The sequence below is a fragment of the Mus caroli genome, unplaced genomic scaffold (assembly GCF_978045245.1).
Source record: "Mus caroli unplaced genomic scaffold, Mus_caroli_1 scaffold_11, whole genome shotgun sequence".
NCBI lineage: Eukaryota > Metazoa > Chordata > Mammalia > Rodentia > Muridae > Mus > Mus caroli.
Window position 1 is genome coordinate 77050577 of NW_028227266.1, and position 23443 is coordinate 77074019.

General features: G+C 44.9%; 1 protein-coding gene across 4 annotated transcripts; it reads right to left on the minus strand.

The window, feature by feature from the left end:
* Positions 1-2027: 2027 nt before the first annotated feature.
* LOC110301653 (glutathione S-transferase A2) lies at positions 2028-21558 on the minus strand. 4 transcript variants are annotated; one of them, XM_085827775.1, is made up of 8 exons: positions 21442-21558; positions 17378-17491; positions 16600-16708; positions 9183-9234; positions 8267-8399; positions 4714-4855; positions 3046-3177; positions 2028-2257 (listed from the first exon to the last, which is right to left on the minus strand). In XM_085827775.1, the coding sequence occupies exons 3-8, from the start codon at positions 16684-16686 to the stop codon at positions 2135-2137; spliced, it is 669 nt and encodes a 222-aa protein (XP_085683901.1). In that variant the 5' UTR covers positions 16687-16708; positions 17378-17491; positions 21442-21558; the 3' UTR covers positions 2028-2134. The 4 variants fall into 4 exon arrangements, with proteins under 4 accessions (XP_085683901.1, XP_085683902.1, XP_085683903.1 ...); XM_085827776.1 differs by having other exon boundaries at positions 17363-17491; XM_085827777.1 differs by lacking the exon at positions 17378-17491 and having other exon boundaries at positions 21442-21548.
* Between the last annotated feature and the right edge of the window lie 1885 nt (positions 21559-23443).

The following is a 23443-nucleotide window of genomic DNA, read 5'->3' on the forward strand; positions in this document are numbered from 1 at the left end:
ATCCTGTGTTCAATTCCCAGCAACCACATGGTGGCTCACAGCCATCTATAATGGGATCTGATGCCCTCTTTTGGAGTGTCTGAAGACAGCTACTATGTACTCATATAAAAAACAAATAATTCTTTTTCTAAAAAAGAAAAGAAAAGAAAAAGACATTGATGGTGGCACATGCCTTTAATCCCAGCACTTGGGAGGCAGAGTTAGGCTGATTTCTGAGTTCGAGGCCAGCCTGGTCTACAAATGAGTTCCAGGACAGCCATGGCTATACAGAGAAACCCTGTCTTGAAAAAAAAAAAAAGACATTGAAACAATAAGACACCCAAACTTTTTGTAAGGTCCTTCCATTGTGAACTTTCCATAGACTGACAGACTCCTACTTAGGGTCTGGTGGAACATCCAGTGTGGGCTTGGCTACACAGATAGCTCAAAACCTCCAGGCTAGTAACTATGTTCACCATCAGCCTTCTAGTTTGAACACAGGTTACACATCCCTTTTTGTGAAGGAACAGCCTTCCAGATTCCTTGTGCCTTCTGTGAACTCTAGGAACTCTCTACCACCCCCAGGTGGGGAAGGGGCTGAACTTCTGTGTAAGACATGGGCCCTGCTCTGAGCTGGAGGTTGATAACAATGTAAGTGGAACTCATCAGAATATACCAGGGCAAGGATGATGAACCCAGGCTAGACCTGAGGAAGGGGCACAGGGTATTAGAGAGTAGGATTAGGCATTCTCACTAGGCTAGACCTCAACATAAGATATGCAGGGTAGGCCTGTGTCCACAAGTTTGATGTTGCACAGAAGGGACAAACAAAGTCAGAGGATTCCACTGGGACAAGGATAGAATTTTGTTTTTCTGGCTTTTTTTTTTTTTTCCTTTTCTTTCCTTGATTTGAGACAGGGCAAATCTATTTCTTCTGTAGCTCTGGTTGTTCAGAAACTCACTACGTAGACCAGGCTAGCCTCAAATTCACAGAGATCCATGTAGCTCTCCCAAGTATTGGAATTAACAGCATGTGCCCATATGTAGCTGCAAAGAGATCATTTCAAAGACATTTTCTATTATTGTTATTTTGCCTGAATGTATTTTTCCTGTATATTTTATTTTTTACATTAAATATTTAATTTTTATAACTTTGTATTAAGAGGTTTTGCCTAAGTGTGTGCGCGTGCGTGCGTGTGTATAATAAGTATCCAGTTACTGTAGAGGTCAGACAAGGACATTGGGTCCCACAAAGGTGCAGTAAGAGATAGGTGTGAGATATACAATCCTGTGGACGTAGGGAGCTAACCTGGGTCCTCTGCAAGAGCAACCAATGCTCTTTCCATCTGGGCCAGGCCTCCAGATCCTCCTTCCCTTTAAACATTTAACTTTGCTTCCTCATTTCCTCACTGTTTTCCCTCTTTTAAAACTTCTTTTACCAGCTGCTAATGCCTGCTTCAGTCAACTTAGCCCTTTTTATCTTAAAGTTTTTCCCATTTTAATTTTTTTGCCTTTTTCTTTTCATTTCCTTGTCTTGTAAATTAATTTTGATTTAAACTTTTTGGTTTATTTTACATTGATGTTTGTTACACCATATCTTTTCTGTGTGTGTGTATGTGTGTATGTGTGTGTATGTGTGTATGTGTGTGTATGTGTGTGTGTGTGCGTGTGTGTGTGTATGTGTGTGTATGTGTGTGTATGTATGTACGTGTATGTGTGTATGTGTATGAATGTGTGTGTATGTGTGTGTATATGTGTGTGTATGTGTGTGTATATGTGTGTGTGTATGTGTGTGTATGTGTGTGCATGTGTGTATGTGTGTGTATGTGTGTGCATGTGTGTATGTGTGTGCATGTGTTTATGTGTGTGTATGTGTGTGTGTATGTGTGTATATGTGTGTGTATATGTGTGTGTATGTGTGTGTGTGTTTTAGTTTCTCCTCATGCCTTATAAGCTTTGTTTCCTGTGAAGTGATTCTTACTTGCCTTCCTCTTTGTATACGATGCTAGCAATCTGAGCTCATACTTAGAAATTATGAGGAACATATATCATTTTTTCATTTTTTATTGTTGCACAATAGCCAGAATCAACAATTGTATTTTATAATTGCAAACCATTAGAGGCCAGTTTCTGTGGCTCCATCAATGCAGCCTCACTAAAACTTGAAAATCTTCCTTGCTTCTTCAATTTGTTTTGCATCCAAGGGAGGCTTTCTCTGGCTGCCAGGCTGTAGGAACTTCTTCACATTGGGGAGGCTGCTGATTCTGCTCTTGAAGGCCTGTGATCCAGAAACCACAAATTGACCATTAGTAGTAGGCACGTGCATGACCCAGGGATTTGAGCCCCTTCCAGAACACCATCAACTGCATCCTTGCAACAGCTCCAGTGTAGGCAGGAGAAGCATGGAAAACCATGAGCCAGAAGCAGAGCTCAGCATCATTTGTCTTCAGAGCTCCTTTGACATCCAGTTACAATCTCCTTTAGACACGCCCTGTAGATCTGCCTCTGTGGCACTGTCCCTCAGGTGTGAATGAGAAACAAGGAAAGAAAAAGGAAGACATGAAAAACTGATGTGCAAATGGAGACTGGAATGTCCAAGTCTAACCAGAAGCAACTCAGCCAGTTTTCACATTGGGAGACAGAGATGGGGTGATGGGATGGGGCTGGGGACAGAATGAGGGGGGACTGGAGAAGAAAGCAGGCTACAGAGAGCAGGAGACAGATCAGGGGGAAGGGGATCACATGACAGAGGCCTGCTCAGACATTGAGTGAGCAAAGATAAAAAACACACGAATGTAGATAAAAGAGAGGCCAGAAGCCTCCTGCCAGGAACAGGGGTCCAAGGAGAGAGCTTCAGGGTCATGCCTGTTTTTCATTACAAAGGGCAACATATTCTTCCTGGGATACCATCCTCAAATCTCCACATGTAAAAAGATTATTTTTAAGACTTAAAATGAGGGTCTAGGAGCTCAGTTTGGAGGCCCGAAAGTGGGACCTCAGCCCCCAGACCCACCATGTATTGTCAGAGGAGACATGTGTGTGGCTGCCTCTCTGAGGTGGTCTCACCTTCAGCAGAGGGAAAGGGGTCAGAAGGCTGGCATCAAGCTCTTCAACATAGAGGAGAAGTTCCAGCAGGTGGATGTCCACCCTGGTCAGCCTGTTGCCTACAAGGTAGTCTTGTCCATGGCTCTTCAACACCTGCAAATGAAAGGAGACCTATTATGAACAAAGAGTTAGGCTGGGGCCCTCACTCTCCCCAAGACTCTCAAAGCTACCCTGACTCTACTCAGCTTCAATAAAAGATCCATTGAAAGGCTTTTACATTGTGCTTATATACAAAGAAAATAATTATAATTACCCCATACAAAAACAAAACTAAGCATCAAGTGTCCATCAGAACATGGCTCACGGTGTACATGGAGGTCATGAATCTCACAGAGATGATTTCAGCTGTGATGACTGGACAGTGTGTCCCATGAGACAGGCCCTTGACTGTCAGCCCCACACGCTTCAGGGGACATGAGGACCCGATGGCACCTAAAGCCCTCCCTGCTTCCACAGAGCAGAGGCAGCAGTGAGCGAACCTTCAGTGATGAATGAAAAATAAGGTGATTCTTTATAAAATGGGATTTCAAGTCAGGTTCTGTTGGAACCCCGACAAAGTCGTGTGAGGAGATTTCTGAGTGCTTGTGGGAAAAACTCTAAGAAACCAAGACAGGAGTCTTGTGACCTCAGTTCCTTCCAAACATGGAAGTAATCTTGGATTAAGCTTCTCTGTCCATCCCAGCTGTAGTGAATGGGAGTGAGTTTAGCTCAGATTTTTCATTACAACTGGCTATTGTTATTTATTTATATGTCTATATGGAAAAACATGTTTTTGTCACTTGCAACTTGGCCAGCACATGAGCTTGATCTTGTGAGTGTACATTTTGCTCATGGGACTCATGAGTCTGATGCTCTGAATAAAGTTGTCTATTGCATGAGACTTTAGTTCACCTCCTTCATGGACGCCATTCTCCCAGGTCCCACCTCCTCTAGAGCAGACAACCAGGTCCCTAAGGAATTTGTAAGATGCCCTCCTCTAGGATCATAGTTTTAGCTCTTATCTTTAACTTGGCAGAAGTTTAACACCTTCTGAAGTGTTCTTGGTTTTCCTCCAAACAGAAGCCCTGACCATGAGAGGTACTGCATGGGCATTGACCTTCATTTACTGAGTGAGTGTGGCATTTATTTTAGAGGAGATCCCCAAGTCCTGCAGGCCAATTTTCCTTAACATCTCATCAGCCTCCTCCTTTCCACCTTCCTTCTATCTCCCTGTTCAGATATTTCCACTCCATCTTTGTCCTGATATTATATCCTCTTGACAGGCAGCTGCTCACAGGCCTCCCTGTGTAACTCAACAGAATGTTTTCCCATCTGTTGTTCACTGCAGTTCTCTGTGGAAGGGAAGCCCAGTGTGTTCTGCAGGACCCAGGCCCTTCTCTGGGGTGGTTCAGCCTTCAACAGGCCCAGTGCTGGTTGTGGCCATGAAGCCTGTTGAGTGCTAGATGTTAGACTGGCATAAGCACCCATTGCTCCTTCCAGGCCATTTTTACACAGTGCCCTGAGGGGCAGGAGATGCACAGCAGGCTCAAGGAAGTGAAGGCCAGTGTAGCAGTAGCCTTTGTCTCCCAGCCTCTGCCTTTCTCTTGTCCCTGAAACTCAGTGTCCCCAGATTTCAAAGAGCCTACTTACCTTTTCAAAGGCAGGCAAGTAACGGTTTTTGGTTCTGTCTTTTGCCAAGGCAGTCTTGGCTTCTCTTTGGTCTGGGGGACATAATACCACTTGCCCAATCATTTCAGTGAGATCTAAAATACCTTCTGTATACATGTCAATCCTAAAAGACAAAAGTTTCCAAATTGTCAAGAATATCCTATTTTACATTTATATGTGAAAAGCTGAGAAATTTACCTTGAACGTTGCTGGTAAAGCTATTTGTCTGTAGTGGGTCATTATCTCTTCCATTGGACAGGTATATTAACTTCCCCCTTGAACATCCTGCTGGTTCTGATACACTTTGAGAATTTGTACAAAATTCTTCTCTTATACATTATATCCAGACCACTCTTACCCCTCCTCCCTGCACTCCTCCCAGATTTGTTTAAATTTTGTTACACACATATGCCCTAACACAAGCACAAAAAATAATCAAACCCAGGCCCATCTAGAGATGGAGTCATAATTGATGGCATCTCACAAGATAACCATCAACTCTACAACAGGCTTGTTCTATCCCTGTCTGTCTGTCTACCTATGTACCCACCTCTCCCTGACATTGTTTGTTCCACAAGCATGCTGAGATTCTCAGAACTAACAAGCTGCATTCCCTGTGAGCTCAACACAAGTGTCTCTGTTCATCTCCCATTGTGCTGCACAGCCAGGAGTAATTTTTGGTCAGTGTTAGAAGTTGTCCATCTATTTCTCACAAATTACATTTGTATGACCTCCACATGCTGCTGACAGATTCTAGGCTTGTTAACATTTGTCAAGACTTATCTTTGTCAATCTACAGAGCAAGTTCCTGAACAGCCAAGCTAGGCAGTGAAGTAGTTAGGAAACAGAAAGCTGGTGATGAGGCAGCCATGTTCCAGCCCCAGCAAACAGCAGAACTTTGGTAGCTTCGGCTATATGTATCTGGCTTGGTAGTCAATAGAAAGAGACTACTGGGCCAGTTGATGCTGGTTAGCTGGAGCTAAGAAATTAGTGGTGATTAAGAAGAGACCAGCATCACTGAGGTGAGAGCTTCTGGGAAGTGTTTTCTGAGAGCACAAAGAAGCTGTGTTCTAGAGCTAGCAAGGGTTGTACCTCATGCTGCAGCTGGACTTCCTAATGTGTAAGAGTCACCCAGGTGGTACTGGTTTTGAAGGCATGAAGGGGTCATGAAGAGCAGCTGAAGCTTGGCACTGTGAGAGGCCTTGGAAGGCTGCCAGTGAAGGTGCAGCCTAGATATCAGTTGACAGCCCAGAACTGAAGGGGTCCTGGCACCTTGAAGAGAGCTGATGAGAAACTACTGGTGAAGCCTAGTTGTGATGGAAGACTCCAGCATATGGGAGATGCCAGTACCATGAGATGATTACCAAGAGCAGCAGCAGCAGTGAAGTGGATCAACCAGAGCCTAGAGTGCTACAGAGGGCAGAGCTGGAGAAGTGACCCAAGCCCTTTGGAGGAGCCCAGAAGATCAAGTGTAGATCCCAGATTATGAAACACGAACATGTGAAGTTTAAGTTGCCTTAGAGACCCCAAGATATTGGTGATGCCAGAGCCATGGGATATCTGCTGAGGAAAGCTGCTAACAGGGAGTGGAATCAGCACAGGAGAAAGAAGTTTGTTGCAGTCAACAAAGACGAAAAAGGAGTTGGAGATCTAAAGACCACATTGACATCAGCCTTGGAGATGCAGAGTTTGGAGTTTGTCCAGCAGGTTTCCTGTCTTGCTTTGAGGAGTACAGTTAAGAGATTGGATGGATGTTAGAAGAGACTTTGAACTTTGGACTTTTAACATTGTTGAGACAACTATACACTATAGAAATTAGACTAAATGTCCATTTTATTATGTTATGTGTAGGTTATGTTCCCCCCAAAACTCATGTATTTATGGGGCCTGGGAGTGGAACGTGATGGTTTGTATATGCTTGTTCCAGGGAGTGGCAATTAGAAAGTGTTGCCTTGGTTGGAGTAGGTGTATCATGGGCTTTCAAACTCTCTTTCTAGGTGCCTAGAAGCCAGTTTTCCACTAGGAGCCTTCAGATGAAGATGTAGAACTCTTAGCTCCTCCTGCACCACGCCTGTCTGGATGCCTCCATGTTCCTGCCTTGATGATAATGGACAAACCTCTGAAGCTATAAGCCAGCCCCAAATAAATATCCTTATAAAAGTTTTACTTGTTTCCTTTTAGGTTTTTGTTTGTTTGTTTGTTTTCTTTTTGGTTTTGTTTTGGCAGGGTTTTACTCTGTAGCCCTGCTGTACAGGCACTCACTCTAGAGATCAGGCTGGCCTTGAACTCATAGAGCTCTGCCTGCCTCTTCCTCCTGAGTGCTTGGCTTGGATTAAAGTGGGCACTCCGCGGCCAGGTGGCAATTTGTCTATTTCTTTATTCTGTCAGTCCAGAGCATATCACTAGACATATGTTTTCCCTTGTTCTAAATTGTATTTTATACAGTTCTTTTTGGAAAGGTGAGGCATCACATTTTCACACTATAGCATTTTTGGCTCCTTGAAAGATGGTATTCTGCGTTTCAGTATGTCCGTGGCAGTCTAACAACGTCAGCATACTGCAATGTTAGAACAGGTTGATCCCCTTTCCCTCCACTTCCTTCTTATCCACTCTGAGTACAGGAACACTTCCCATGAAATCAACCACAGAACATGTGGCCCTGGTGTCTGCTTCCTTTATAGAATACAATGCTTGCTCTTTATCCTTTCCTGCTTCCCTCACTGCACCATCTATTTTCATGGCTAAATTAGAACCTGGGCTCTTCTTTCATCCATTACTGAATATGTTGACTGATTCACAATAGAAAATTATAAATAATAGTGCTCTGAATATTTCTATGCATGCACTGTTAAAGCCAAGTCTCTATTTCCCGTGGACATGTCTTCCCATTAGTGTTGCTGGCTAATATCACTTCTAGTTCTGGGAGCAACTGTGACACTCCCACACTGGTTTTATGAATGAAGGATTCTGTCACAGTAGAGTGGGTCCCAGTGTGGGTGCTGCCACCAGCCTGGCTGCTTTCGTCCTGAGTTAAAGCTTCAGGTGACCCTGGTCCTCGGGAACCTTCCTCTCTAAGGCACTGAGTTGACCAATCCACAGAACTGGCTGGCATCCGGGTTCTTGCTCTGCAGTGTTCCTTCCTGGATGGAGGAAGCAGTTCCTTCTGCCCCTCCTTCCCTAGGACCCTCCTCTAATCTCCATTCCCATGTCCTTTGTCCTGAGCTGTTGCCTGAGGTGAGTCACTGAAGCTTGAGCACCTGAAGTCATGATTCCACCAAGCTCAGGAGCTGTGGCCCCTCATGGTTTGCAGCTGGGTACCTGTACTGTGCTTTGAGCATCATCCCCTGCTGTAGTCTCACTCTCCTGAACCCACCCCATCTGCTCTTTCCTCCCCTGTACAAAATCTGCCATCCTTGGCCTAAGTGTTTAATACCCAGAACCACCATAGACACAAACCCTGCCACTCTCTTGCTCCCTGAGAGGAACCCAGATCCTTCCCTTGTTTCCCACTAGGGAAAAAACAAGAAATACATACAGGGCTCTCTCCTTCATGTCCTTCCCATAGAGGTCATATTTGGTGGCAATGTAGTTGAGAATGGCTCTGGTCTGTGCCAGCTTCATCCCATCAATCTCTACCATGGGCACTTGGTCAAACATCAAATTCCCATCTGTGAAAGGATAAAGGGAAAAGGTCTGTCGAGTGTCCCAGACTCACTTCTTGGGAGCAAAAAAGTATTGAAGTGTCCCAACATGCAGAGGAAAGGTAAGGAGTGACTGCCTGTCTTTCAAATGGAATCTCATTTATTTTAGCCTGTTTCCTCTCTGCCTCACCCATCTCATCCTCTTTGAGCAACTCTCATTCACCTTAATTTCCTATCCACATACATATTATATCTCTCATGCATGGTTTTATGTTCACATCCTTGGGTGAATTAAGGAGGTGAGGAGGGACAGCCAATGACCACCATGCAAACAGAGCTACGTAGAGAGTCTGAAAGTCTCATTATGTTCATGGCATTAGGGTGTTTCTTATATAGTGAGGCTCCTTGTTATTCTCCAGCCTATATCTGTCAGGGGATAGTAACTCATCAGGGGCTATAATAAAAATGCTTGAGAAAACATCCCAGCTGTTTCTCTACCCATGATTTAAACCCTGGTCACATGTTTGTAGTTGATGGGCAGTGTGGGTAAAACACAGAGGAAGTGAGTGAACCTGAGTGACCTAGCTGATGGGGAAATAATGAGAAAACATTCACAAGTCACCAGACAAATCTTTGGAGACACTTGACCACGCCCCTATTCCCACTGTTCCAGCCCACTCAGGGAGCCCTACCACCTACATCAGACCACTCTGCCATTCCAACTACTCCCACCCACCACCCACCAACATCACCTTCAGACAGGCCTTCCCTGAGGCACCTCACTGATGTCACACATATGCTCTATGTTACCTTTTTTTAGCTTTTCCAAATCTTCCGGACTCTGTATAAACTTCTCTTCAAACTGAAAGCAGGAAAATAAAAGCATGCTCATTAGCTCCTTCTGTGTTACTGTAGACCTTTGAACTTCAGTGGTCCCTGTTGGGTGCTTCATCTGCAGAACTGAAAACCTCCAGAAGATACAAAGGAGTCTATTCATGGCCACTTGGAAATTCAGAATAGATTGTTCAGCAGATGGGCATTGAGCACAACCAAGCTGCTCATTCTTGGCTCGTTCTTCCTCTAGAACTCATGATGGCCATGCTGAGGTCCTAAGAAGAGAGTGATCTCCTGGCAGGCAAGCACTGGGACTTTGTTAAGGTTTTGGCACTCAGGAAAGCCTGCTAATTCCAGTGAGAACAGGATAGAACTTTCCAGATCTACATCATGGTGCATGGCATAGACCTATGACCACTTGGGTTTTGTTTCTTCAGGATTTAGTTTTACTAAATTTAATGGTACATGCATGCAAACATGTGTGTGTGTTTTGTATATATGAATACATTCCTCTTGGAGGTCAAGATCATGGAGGCCAGCCGGGCATGGTGGCACATGCCTTTAATTCCAGCACTTGGGAGGCAGAGGCAGGCAAATTTCTGAGTTGGAGGACTGCCTGGTCTACAAAGTGAGTTCCAGGACAGCCAGGGCTATACAGAGAAATCCTGTCTCGGAAAAAAAAAAAAAAAAGAAAAAAAGAAAAAAAGATCATGGAGGCCAGGTGTAGAGATTCCCTTGAGGTTGGAGTAACAGGCAGTTATTACCTGTCTTATCTGGGTGCTGCAAACCACAGAAGATTGCCTGCATGTTCAGTAAGAACTCTAAACAGCTACACTATTACACCAGCCCCTTGATAAAGTTGCTTACGTCTCAGGGCCATTGTTGTGTTTTTGATATATTTATGAGTTGTATGTATGAGTATTAAATGTTTTTGTGTGCACATACCCAGTGACAACCCACTATGTTACTGGGACCTGAAGCCATGTTTAATTTTTAGGCCTAGCCAGCTCTCCAGCCTTCTTAAGTAATCTAAACCACTCATTTTCCTTCAGATTGTAAAGAAATTTTTAGCTTTTCAAGGTTGAAAATCAGCTTCAAACTTGCCTAATAAGATTTCTCATGGTTCCATAACCTGACAGGATCAGGTTCATAGGCAACGTAAATAGAAGCGTCAGCAACTTGTACAACCTTCAGAGAGGTACAGGGATCACACAGCAGTCATCACAGATGGGGCTGAATTGTGATGGGCTGGTGGGGGTGAGGTCGATGGTGAGAGTGATGCCAATGGCCGGCCTGCAGGCACATGGCATCTGCAAGTTTTGAGCCAGGCTCTCTAACGGCCCCGCCCACTGCCTTCCCAGTGACCCCATCCAGCCTTCCTCTTGTACTGAACTCAGCACCCCAGTGGCTTAGCACATATCCCTGAGCCACAACGCTGTCATATGGACTCTGGAGCCCATTATGTCTTTATTTAAAGCATTCTCCCCGGGGACGGCTCTGAAGTGTCTCTGTTCTTATGTTCTCCTTCATTCAAAAAGGATCCAAAAGAAGCCCTTATCTTTTAGGAATGGAAAAGGTGCGATTCCACAGCTGAGGTAAACACGTGGCCATGACACTGCAGGAGGATACCAGCGGCCCTCCCGGGATGCCCCTTCATCCTTTAAGCCTCCCATTCTGCTGCTATCTGAGGACCTGATCTCCAGCCAGCAGTGTCCACCACTTCATCCCCAGGCATTCCTAACTGCTGAAATCCCCTGGTGTGACCTGGGAGGTTTTTTCCCCAGAGTCGCCGCTAGAGGGCAGCACTAAAGCCTACCGGCATTTTCTGCTCAAAAGCTTGAAAGGAAAGCATTTAGCTGCTGAATGCTGCTCTCCCCTCCTCACCTGGGCCACTCACACTGAAAGCTGAAGCTCACAGACATGGAGGCTGCCTGAGGATGCGAGCTCTCTCTTATTCACCACTTATACTCTCCCGACAGCCCTGTGCCTGCCATTTGATAGGCATTGGAAACTGATTACTGAGTGTTGTTCCGTTTCAACAGGTCGTTTGTTACAACCTTTTGTGTCAGGCCACAAATGTGTCACCACCATTTGTGGTGGTTGTTTTAAATATAACTCTAGAACCGGGCATGGTGGCACACGCCTTTAATCCCAGCACCCGGGAGGCAGAGGTAGGCAGATTTCTGAGTTCAAGGCCAGCCTGGTCTACAAAGTGAGTTCCAGGACAGCCAGGGCTACACAGAGAAACCCTGTCTTGAAAAACCAAAAATAAATAAACAAAAATAAAAATTAACTCTATTTAGTTTTCTGATATAGTTTATCCCTTTTAATGTTTTTATACTATATGTAGACAAGTGTGTGTGTGTGTGTGTGTGTGTGTGTGCATGCACATGTCTGCTCAATTGCCCATGATGGTCAAAGGCATGGGAACCCTTTGGGGTTAGAATGACAGGTGTTTCTGAGCAGCCTGTACCCGTCCTCTGCAAGAACAGTGTGGGATTTTAACCACTGAGCCATCACTTCAGACCCTGCCCCTTTAAACCATCTTTATCATAGAAACCTCAGGTTCTCTGCTGTAAAACTACAAGATATAAATATCTCCATCTGTCAGTCCCCAGCTCCAATACCCCCAGCTGCAGGCCACCCTGCTCATCTCTGTGCCCATCTTCTCTGAGACCAACTGTAATGTCACACAGTCCTGTGCTGTCACAGGTCCGCAGCACAAACATCTCACATAACATATATACTCCAAACTTATGGAGTTGTTTTGAATGAACAGTGGCTTTCCTAAAGTCACAATATCATACCATAAATCTGTAATAATCAATTAGTGTCACCTAATAACCAGTATTCAAGTTTGTGTTTCCATGTTTTGTTATGTAATTTGTTTAATCTCAAGTAACAATTAATTATTTGATTTTAATTGTGAATGATTTCTTCCTAGAAAGCACAGTAAAATTTCACTCTGTCCAGTCGATCGATCCCCTTTTTTAGTACTAGACAGTTAACTGTGGCCTCCCTTCCCCCAGCCTGGAACCTGCTCGCTCAAGGGTGGAGCTAACGGCTCATTCGTCCTGCCACGCCCACTGCTGGAACCTGCCTTTGCTGCCTGGAGGCACACACGTGTTCGTCCTGCTACTGGACCCTGAGTTACTTGGCGGGATATTGGGTTCCCTCCCCCTTCTTTTATAACTGAGTGTCTGGAAATAGTAAAATTGAGCTTTGATCAGGATGTTGTCTTAGCTCCATTGTTTCTTCCGCCCCGTCTAGATTCCTCTCTTTACCGGGCGTGGTGGCGCACGCCTTTAATCCCAGCACTTGGGAGGCAGAGGCAGGCGGATTTCTGAGTTCGAGGCCAGCCTGGTCTACAGAGTGAGTTCCAGGACAGCCAGGGCTACACAGAGAAACCCTGTCTCGAAAAACCAAAAAAAAAAAAAAAAAAAAATAGATTCCTCTCTTTTCAGCGAACTGCTATTCTCAGTTGAACCGTTCGTGTTGTGGACTGCGGGCAGGCCGCAACAGTTGGCGCCCGAACAGGGACCTGAAGAATGGCAGAGGGATGCTAAGAGAAACGACTGCTGTGTGGAGCTCCATAAGAAAGGAAAGGATCTTCATATCGGAGGAGCATCGGAGCAATGGACAGGTACACATGCTAGCGCTAGCCTAAAATTTCAGTTTTGTAAAGTGTTGCTGAGGATGCGGTAGGATACGAATCAAGTTTGAATCAGTGCTGACCCAACACTGTTTCTGCTTGGGGTCAGTAGTTCGTTAATCGGAACTAGATACGGAGACAGGCGGTGTGCCGCAGTTTTTTAGAAAACTGCTTAGGTGGAAGAAGGAAGGGTTTAAAGTCATAGATCAGGCGGTTGTTTTTAGCTTTCAGGAGTTGCTTCGGGCCAAAGGAGTAAGGCTTGAAGTACAATTAGTAAGAAATTTTTTAGATAAGATAGATAGCTGTTGTCCATGGTTCAAAGAAGAAGAAACGATAGATTGTGGAACCTGGGAGAAAGTTGGTGAGGCCCTGAAGCGAGTTAGAGTTTGAGATTAAGCTTCAGAGGCTGAGTCTCTTAAGATATTTCTAGTTTAGATAATGATTAATGTGGTTCCTATCCTAAATAGTAAAATTTAAGATAAGATATAAAGCAATGCCTCTTTATTAAAGCGTTAAAGCTTGCTTTAATAGGTATTCATAGGTATTAATTGATATCCAAACTTCGTAATATGATAGTAATGCTTCTAATATTGATTTTAACAGTGATAAATTGTTTTAAACATAGGTTTTGCTTTCCCAAAGTTGTAGATATTATCCTAACCTTGCACAAAAACTTAAAAATTATGGTTAAAACTGCCATTGTTCCATTGACTGCAGCTTGCAGTTTGATTGCAAATTTAAGATTAATGCTCAGATTAAAAAGTATTTTACCTTTGAGTCAATACAGGGCTCTGGGCAGTCCCAGAGCGGCTTGTGGCCCTTTCTTTTGTTTTGCAAACAATGCCTAAAAAAGTTTTTCCCTGTGTTCAAGAAAATTTCTTTTTAACAGTGTTACAGATCTATTCAGATGCTTAAATTCAAAGATTTTTGCTTCTAGTAAACTGGTAATCACTAGAAAATTTTGCCTCTACGTATGGCTAATATAGCTTTACATTATGTAAGAAAAATGTTTATTGTTTCTGCTTCTTTACAAGAAGCCAAAAGTTTTAATCTTTCAGTATATATTGTTTCCTAAGTGGAAAGTATTTTATTAACTAATGCTTCTCAAGGGAAGTTTACCTTAAATCCTTGCTTGTCATTTTTCCAGTTTAGACTAGCTTCTAGCCTTTTAACTTTATGGCAATAGTACATCAGAGACTGTATATTCAGGCTTAGTAAAATTAGTCATTTAATAGAGTCATGATGATTTTTCACTCTTCTTCAGTGTGACCAGCCATTCTAACTCAATCTTAGACTGGTCTAATATTCAGTTCAATTATTAGAGATTCCTATATTCTAAATTACCTAACAAAGTTAATTCAGAGCATTTCCCCCAAGGTCACCAAAGGCTCATCTTGCCTTCACCTTATTTGTCCTAAACTTTTTGCAAACTGACATTAAAGGTCAGTCTGCAGCGAAACGCCACTGACACCCAGTTACTTCTAATTCTTATGCATTGGTAAAATGGAAGGACGCCCTGACTAATAAATGGAAGGGTCCAGATCCAGTTCTAATCTGGGGAAGAGGCTCGGTTTGTGTTTTTTCACGAGATGAAGATGAAGCACGGTGGCTACCAGAGAGATTAATTCGTCAGGTAAACACAGATTCTGTCTCTTCTCATAAGTATCATTCTAAAGACTAGAATTCTTCTTGTGCTTAGAGTTCAGCTGGGAGTGGAAGCTCTCAAAAACACTGTTTTCCTCTGAGCCAAATCCCCTACAGGAGGCCAGAGATTAGCTTTAGTTTTACAATTTGCATCTAAATAAAGTACCTTGACTTCTCCAAACAAAAAATTTACATTGCTACACTCTCATTGTTTAGAATTCTTCCTTTTCTTAAACAGGTCAATCTACATTCTCCGGTTCTCCGCCCCTAAGAGCAAACAGGTGGTACTGCTAATCTCCCTTCCAAGGACATCCCAGCATGTGGCTTTTCAGTCTAAGATAAGATTTAGATTTACCAAGCCGGGCATGGTGGCGCACGCCTTTAATCCCAGCACTCGGGAGGCAGAGGCAGGCGGATTTCTGAGTTCGAGGCCAGCCTGGTCTACAAAGTGAGTTCCAGGACAGCCAGGGCTACACAGTGAAACCCTGTCTCGAAAAACCAAAAAACAAAAAAAAAAAACAAAGATTTAGATTTACCAGGAGAGCTAGGGAAGTAAAAATTTCATATATATTTACAGAGATTAGTTCTTATTTTGATAGAGATGGGCTTTGTCCCTTAGCTGGCCTCTGGCTTTTCACCCTTGCTGTTACTGCAAGGTGTCCTTAGTTCCTCAGGCTACTGGGAATAACAGAGATGAAGAGGAAAGACTTTCAGCTCCTATTTTAACCAAAATTAATGGTGTTAATACTGACATAATTCTTGTCTAGGCCTTGCTAAATCTGAGGTTGACAAGTCTCATATAGAGACCACGCACAACTCAGAACTGTGCTACTGATTCATAATCATATGAATACAGTATGGATACCGCTTGGCGCAGGAGATTACTGCGGAGGGAAGGTCCAGCTTGACCGTTTCTGAGTTCCCTGTGCGACACACCTGATTTGAAAGAGGTTGGTATCTGACTCCAGCTAAAAACCAAAAATACTTAAGGCTCTGCCTCCCCTCCCCAAAAGATACCAAGAGCCACAGATGTGAGTTGTTATAATGCTCACGGGAGAAATCAGGTCAATGTCCACCCAAGTCAAGGTTAAAGGCCCACTCATCTATGGATGAAAAGAATCATTTGATCACCTCTGTTAAGCATTGCCTATCTAAACTTAATTAATAGGGGGGAGAGAGGTTGGAGACCTTGCTGTCGTAAGGGCAGGCCCTTCACTGCCTCCCACCCAAATAAAAAAAAAAAAAAGCTAACTGGCCTTGTACTAAAGAGCTGGTCTTACCCCTTCTCACTGTTTCCCCTGCCTGTCACCCAAAATTGTGGAGGATTATCAGATCAGTGTTATTCTAAATTTGTTTAGTTAAACTCAGCCAGGGTTCCAACGCCCTACTTAAAATGCAAACAGGTAGCTACCTATTCAGCACTAATTAGCATTATAAAGTCAGAGCCTACAGCCCAGCGCTGCTATTCCGTCAGTGCTTTTAAGACAGTCTTAGCCAGATACAGTTTACCATTAGAAAAGTTAGGGAATCCCACGGAAACAGGTTTTTTCTTTAGCCCTAAGAACTCAGGCAGAACTATTGAACATAGATAATTTTTCTGCCTCAGGCCACCCCCTTTTTTATTTTTGTTTTGTTAACTAATGGGAGGAAATGTGGCCTCCCTTCCCCCAGCCTGGAACCTGCTTGCTCAAGGGTGGAGCTAACGGCTCATTCGTCCTGCCACGCCCACTGCTGGAACCTGCCTTTGCTGCCTGGAGGCACACACGTGTTCGTCCTGCTACTGGACCCTGAGTTACTTGGCGGGATATTGGGTTCCCTCCCCCTTCTTTTATAACTGAGTGTCTGGAAATAGTAAAATTGAGCTTTGATCAGGATGTTGTCTTAGCTCCATTGTTTCTTCCGCCCCGTCTAGATTCCTCTCTTTTCAGCGAACTGCTATTCAAAGTTGAACCGATCGTGTTGTGGACTGCGGGCAGGCCGCAACAGTTAACCATTAAAGGCAAACTTCCTGAGCTTCTCCTGGCATGGAGTCTCTCAGCTTAGAGAAGTATTTTAAACTGGATGTAAGGTCCAGCTGCAGAACCCTGCACAACCTACCTCCACCCCTGCTGCAGCCAGGAGCCACCTGATGCACTCCATTCTGCCCCGGGCATTGAAGTAGTGAAGCACTGGCTTCCCGGCCATAGCAGCAACTGTGGTTCACAGACTAGGAGTGAAAAGGCAGAGAGGTCAGCCCAGGAGCCTGTGGGGTGGGATGTATTTAGTAACACACACTGGAGAAGGGCAGTCTGCCTCCAACATGGCTGGCTTGCAGGGAGCTGAGGGAGATGTACTGGCTGGTTTTGTATGTCAACTTGACACAAGCTGGAGTTATCAGAGAAAGGGGCCTCCCTTGAGGAAATGCCTCCATGAGATCCAGCTGTGCGGCATTTTCTCAAGTGATCAAGGTGGAAGGGCCCATTGTGAGCGCTGCCATCCCTGGGCTGGTAGTCCTGGGTTCTATAAGAAAGGCAGGCAGATTTCTGAGTTCAAGGCCAGCCTGGTCTACAGAGTGAGTTCCAGGACAGCCAGGGCTACACAGAGAAACCCAGTCTTGAAACACCAAAAGGAAAGAAATAAAGGAAGGAAGGAAGGAAGGCAGGCAGGCAGGCAGGCAGAAAGAAAGAAAGAAAGAAAGAAAGAAAGAAAGAAAGAAAGAAAGAAAGAAAGAAAGAAAGAAAGAAAAGGAAAGAAGAGAAAAGAAAAGAAAAGAAAAGGAAAGAAAAGAAGAGAAAAGAAGAGAAAAAAGAAAAGAAAGAAAGCTGAGCAAGCCTGGGGAAGCAAGACAGTAATTAGCACCCCTCCATGGCCTCAGCATCACCTGCTGCTTCCTGACCTGTTTGAGCTCCGGTCCTTATTTTCTTTGGTGATGAACAGCAATGTGGAAGTGTAAGCTGAATCAATCCTTTCCTCCCCAACTTGCTTCTTGGTTTGTGCAGGAATAGAAACCCTGACGAAGACAGGAGAGCTTTGTAACTTAATCTCTCACCCATTGGTAACCATCAACCAGCAGCTGCACCAAACCAGTCTCAGCTGCCCATAGGCCTTCACCTCAGGGACAGAAGCAGACTTGCCTGGAGCCTACAGTGACGAAAAAGCTGGGAGCCAGGCTGGAGGAGATGGCTCAGCGGTTAAGAGCACTGACTGCTCTTCCTGAGGTCCTGAGTTCAAATCCCAGCAACCACATGGTAGCTTACAACCATCTGTAATGACATCTGATGCTCTCTTGTCTGTGTCTGAGAACAGCGACAGTGTACTACTTATATATAATAAGTAAATAAATCTTTAAAGAAAAGAAAGAAACCAAACCAAACCTGGGAGCCTGTTGAGCCTTGGGATGCACAGCCATCCCGGAGGGAATGAGGCACAGACTCTCCCTGGTTCTTTGGCTCCTGGACCACTTGGTTCAGAAACTTCTGTTGGCCTTATGTCACCCTGGCTGTGCCAATGCCCAATTCTCGCTGCAGGAGAAGGGTTATCTCCTGCTGCTGCTCTGCTTCCCACTGCAACTGGACCATGTTTCGAGGAGAGTAGCTGATGTGTCAGCCTCACATCCCAGGGGAAGTAACCGCCTTAGGTGTGCACCACGTCGAGGGCAGGTGCTCACTGAACCTCGGTGAATCACAAAGTTCCTTGGTGCAGTGCTGTCACTCTTGCAAGGAGACGGGATGATGTCATCCAATCCCCTGAGGAGGAAACCCTGATGGATACACCTGAGTTTCTGCACAGTGGGCAGACATGCTGGGTCCCTGCTGCTCAGTGATTGTAAGTCAACATCACGGGCCAGGGGAAGAGTCTTTAACTTGTGACAGGATAGAAAATTTCAGGATCTGTCTTTTAAAAAGGATTCTTTTTTTTTTTTTTTTGGTTGATTTGTTGTTGTTGTTGTTTGGTTGTTTTTTTTTTGTTTGTTTGTTTGTTTGTTTTTTGGGTTTGGTGTTTTTTTTTTTTTTTTTTTTTTGTTTTTTTTTGTTTTTTTTTGAGACAGGGTTTCTCTGTGTAGCCCTGGCTGTCCTGGAACTCACTTTGTAGACCAGGCTGGCCTTGAACTCAGAAATCCACCTGCCTCAGCCTCCCAAGTGCTGGAATTAAAGGCGTGTGCCACCCCGCCCAGCTAGGATTCTATTTTTATTTGTGTGTGAGTGTGTGTGTGTGTGTGTGTGTTTGTGTGTGTGTGTGTGTGTGAATGTGTGTGCATGGAAATATGGGCATGCATGCGAGCATGGGTGCCATGGCTATAAAGGCTAGAAGACATTATAGCCTCTAGAGCTGGAGTTATACTGTTGAAAGTCACTCGATATGGGGGGTTGGGAACTGAACTCTGTCCTTTAGAAGAGCAATGTGTGCTGCTAACCACTGAGTCAACACTACAGTTCTCTGTGGGGGTTTCTTGTGTGGAAGCTGTGTTAATTCTGAGTAAGACCTTGCTATTAGTTATATATTCTTGCGCATGTGCACATGACTGTGCTCCGGGCCGGCATAAGATGTAAGAAATGGGTATTGCTGTAAAGTCAGAGAGTTCTCGGTGCTGTTTCGAGGCTATTTGGCACTGGTGGTTTGGGCCAGATGATGGTTCTTTGGCTCTGTGACACTGTCCTGGGCCATGTAGTTTAATGTAGTCCATGAACTGAGCTGACAGCCTGTTGATCCCCAAGTCAGTTCAAACCACCCTCTAGACCTGGTCAAATGTCTCTTAGGGGGCGAGCACATTGCTCTCTGCTGGGAACTACTGCTCTAGTTCAAACTACTTGGGGGGTGGGGGGGGCAACACCACAACAAAGAAAACCTCACACAATCACCAGGCAAGCTCAGCAGGCAGGCAGGGCATATCAGGGGTGTGGTTGTAAACACCTACAGGCTACACTAAAGAGCCGGGAGAAGTCCAATCACTCAGACTTGGGAACAATTTCAGTTATATTTTTATAAGTGGTTGGGTTTTTTTTATCACTTATTTATTATTTATTGGTGTGTCTGTGAATGAATGTGGGCGTACGCTAACCACTGGGCACATGGAGAGGTCAGAGAGCAGCTTACTAGAGTCATTTCTCTCTTGTCGCTCTAAGTACTCCAGATTTACCTCAGTTCATCAGCCTTGGCGGCAAGCACCTTTAGCTATCTTGCTGACCTTATTTATTTATTTATTTATTTACATAGATACTTACTTTTTTTTTTTTAAGAGTTGTGACTTAGCTAGGCAGTGGTGGCACCCACTTTTAATCCCAGCATTAGGGAGGCTGAGGCGGGTGAACTTCTGAGTTCGAGGCCAGCCTGGTCTACAAAGTGAGTTCCAGGACGGCCAGGGCAACACTGTCTCAAAAACCAAAAAAAAACAAAAAACAAAACAAACAAATGAACAAAAAAAGCCCTGGCTGGAGGGAGAAACCTTCCAGACTGAGAAGTCCCTGACTGTTCTGCTCATGTGGCCTCTGCCTCCTGGGCCAGCATCACCCAGCCTCAGCCCAGATGTCAGCCTTCCTACCCTCGGATTGCAGCTGCTCCTCATGGTCACCTAACAGCTGCCTGCAGCACATTATAAACCTCTGTTCTTTTTGTCTTTCTGGTTTTCTTTGTTTTTCCCCACGAGCACTAGTTTGCCCTGGACAGCTTCAGTCTGGGGGACATCCCAGGGACTCTCAGATGCTGAGGCTCTCAGGGAAGTCCTTTGCTCCATCCTCCCCACGCTGTAGTCATTGCACAGCATTGGTCAGGCTACTGCCTTGCAGCCTTCTTGGTGATGAGTGCCTTATACATGACATCCATGCTGAGCTGTGTGGCTCTCTCTAACCTCCCAGAGTTAGAGCTGCATGCTACCCAAGAGTTCTAGAGCTTTCTCCATGTTTGTGACTGCCTAGAACCTCAGCACAGGATTGGCCACGTAACTGCTAAGTGTCGGAGCTTGCATTCAACCTCGTTCTACAGAAGGACTTTATTCCTGCTGTATCTTCTTACATACTCTTTAGTTTGCAAAGGAAATAAGTAGAGGGCCTCTTTCCTGGTATAGGATGGAAACCCTGGTATAGGCAGGGTCCTCAGATGGTTCAAGATTCACACTTTATTTTTCCTACTTCCTTGCTCTGGCTCACCATTTAAAAATACACATTGTGTTGGGTATTTAGATAATAAACTAGTAATAAAGTAAGAAATCCTAAGTATGAAACCTGCTACTCTGTTCAACAGAATGATCAAGGCAATGGGAATCCGCATGACAGACACAAATGCCTTAGAAAACGGAGCTGGGAACGTGGTCTCGGAGAGGACCCGGGAGGGTCTGTGGTGAATTTCACTTCTTAAGTGAGAGGAATCTGCAAGTTCTCTGTGGGTTTGGGGTTGCAGTTCAAGAGAAGAGCAGTGTTGATCTTCATTTTGCCTGAGAGGCCAGGCCAGGCCCACTCCTCACTATCCTAAATCCCATGCCCTTAGATTCCCCTGCAAATCCATTAAACCCCACCCTTTGGCTCAGTGACACTGAAAGAGAGGCAGGAAGGAGGGCAAAGACAGAAGTAGAAGGGGAATAAAGAGGAGCAGGAGAGGAGGAAGGAACAGAAGGAAAGAAGAAAGGACAGAAGAGGAGGACGGCAGACTGGAGGAGGGAAAGATGGAGGGAAAAAGGGACGAAGAGGGAGGGAGAACTGAAAGAAGGAATAGAGGGGGAGCAATAGGTGGCTACTGGATGTTCAGTCTCAAAGCAATGCATATGAACCAGAACCAAATGCAGGTAAATCAGTCGTAATGGACATTGAATATGAGCAAAGCCTATTATATACAGGGGTGAGAATTACCTAATAAATCCAGTTATCTTATGCAATCAGTGCATGCTAACTAAATAAAACACTGAAAAACTAGTTTGCAGTGCTGCAGACCTGAGAACAGGTCCCACAGGTTATAAGAGAGAATACTGACCTAGTGAAAGTCCTGGCTTCTTCTCCACTCAGCTCCCAGTCCAGCTCCAGAGGAGTGTGCACGCTACTTTAGTAAGGCGACAATTCTTACCCAGTGTAGGGACCAATAGGGAACAGCCCCTCCCATAGACACACATAGAGTCCAAGATTCCAGAGTTTCATGATAGACTAGAAAGGTGACAAATCAGGAAGAGGGACTAATGAATCCCACCCCTTGCTGAAAATTTAGAGTCCTCTAATATAGCCAGTCCCTGATAAGGTTCCTCCGAGCCTGTAAATGATCCTCATACATGCGTCTACAAACAACTCTGTAGGAACCCTTCTTCTTCTCCTTCTCCTTCTCCTTCTCCTCCTCCTCCTCCTCCTCCTCCTCCTCCTCCTCCTCCTCCTCCTTCTTCTTCTTCTTCTTCTTCTTCTCCTCCTTCTCCTTCTCCTTCTTCCTCTTCCTCCTCCTCTTCTTCTTTTTCTTCTTCTTCCTCTTCTTCTTTTCTCCTTCTCCTCCTCCTTCTTTTCTTTCTTTCTCTCTCTCTCTCTTTCTTTCTTTCTTTCTTTCTTTCTTTCTTTCTTTCTTTCTTTCTTTCTTTCTTTCTTGTCTCTCTCTCCCTTACACACACACACACACACATGTGGAATTGAGGGATAGGAAGGAAAGAAGGGAAAACCACTAGAGAGTCTCAAACAGTATGACCGTCCTTACCTGAGTCACCCCACAGAATTCTCAGCTATCATAACAAAGTTTGACTTTAAACTGCTGAATTAGGGAGATGGTTTTTTAAGGAGCCTTAAATTGCAGAATTAATGCACTGTCTCAAATTCAAGGCTAAGTTGGACACAACAGGTCACACTGCTCCCTGCTTATTTTATCTGATGAAGCATGTTATATTAAAATCCTGCAATAGCATGATATCTGTCTTAATCTTTGCCCTGTTTTGATTAAAAAAAAAAAATCAAGAGCCTGTGGGCAGAAAGGAGGGACACAGATCTTTATCTTTATCTGGTGACAAGTCACACTCTGTGCAGTCTGCTCTAGCTCTCAGTGCAGCCTGTGAGTCCCTGCAGTTACTCCAGTGGGAAAGTTGCTTTGTCACCATTAGCAATGCCATTTCCAAGCTAGTGAGAATTACTGATCCTTCCTGCCAAGTTCAGACATGGCTCTCTTATCCACAACAAGGTCATTCTCGCTGACCTCACTCACACACCCACAAGCTGATTCGTGATGTTAGTTAATCCTTGGTTCATGGGTCTTGGTTATTAATCATTACCTGATGATCTGGCTGGCCTCCGAGATGCCTGTCACATGCCTGAGGCTGTATACCCTACCAGAGAGCAAGGCTGGCCTCTTTTTATCTTGATGCCCACTGCTAATTTCTCTTCAGCTATAGAATTTCATTGTTCAAGGGCCCTTCACTTTGCTAAAAACAAATGACAACCTAGCCATTCCGCATTTCGAGGTGACACACATGTGCACCAGCACAGGGCCTCAGCCACAGGGATGAGTTGCGTTTGAGCACTGCTCATGAAAGAGTCCCTGTCACCGCCTGACAGCCTATGGCAGAGGAGGGAAGGAAACCCGTGGTGAAAGGAGATGTCCCAGGAGAGCAATGCCAAGACCCAGCAGAGACAACTGGGAGATCTACAGTGCACAGCAAGGGCTGAGTCAGGAGTCCTGCTGAGGACTGCCTTTGCCTTAGAGCTGGGTGCATTGTCCCAGCCTGGAAAGGAAGCACTCAGCTGCCTGCCTGTTTTGTGCCATTTGCCTGTGGTCATGTGGAGGCCCTGTTCTTCAAGCCTGCCTGCACTTTAGCCTTTCTCTGCAGTCCAGGCTCCACACTCAGGTTTCTTCAGCTGGCCCTCCTTCTCTCCATCCTCTTCAGCCTTTTCCTCTCCATTCTCTCCATCCTCTGGGGATGCTGCACTGCCTCTACCAGGTCCCTTTCCAGACGGAGTGAAACCCTGAGAGAAGAATTCTCCAGGGCTTGGTTCCAAGTTCCCATGGCTGGCCA

What these genes read in the sequence shown, in the direction of transcription:
- LOC110301653 (XM_085827775.1), bottom strand. Translation starts at nt 16,686, where the DNA reads ATGGCCGGGAAGCCAGTGCTTCACTACTTCAATGCCCGGGGCAGAATG. An exon ending in TGGCTGCAGCAGGGGTGGAG is followed by an intron (nt 9,235 to 16,599) that starts GTAGGTTGTGCA and finishes TCCTGCTTTCAG; the next exon opens with TTTGAAGAGAAGTTTATACA. An exon ending in GACATGAAGGAGAGAGCCCT is followed by an intron (nt 4,856 to 8,266) that starts GTATGTATTTCT and finishes TTTGTCTTTTAG; the next exon opens with GATTGACATGTATACAGAAG.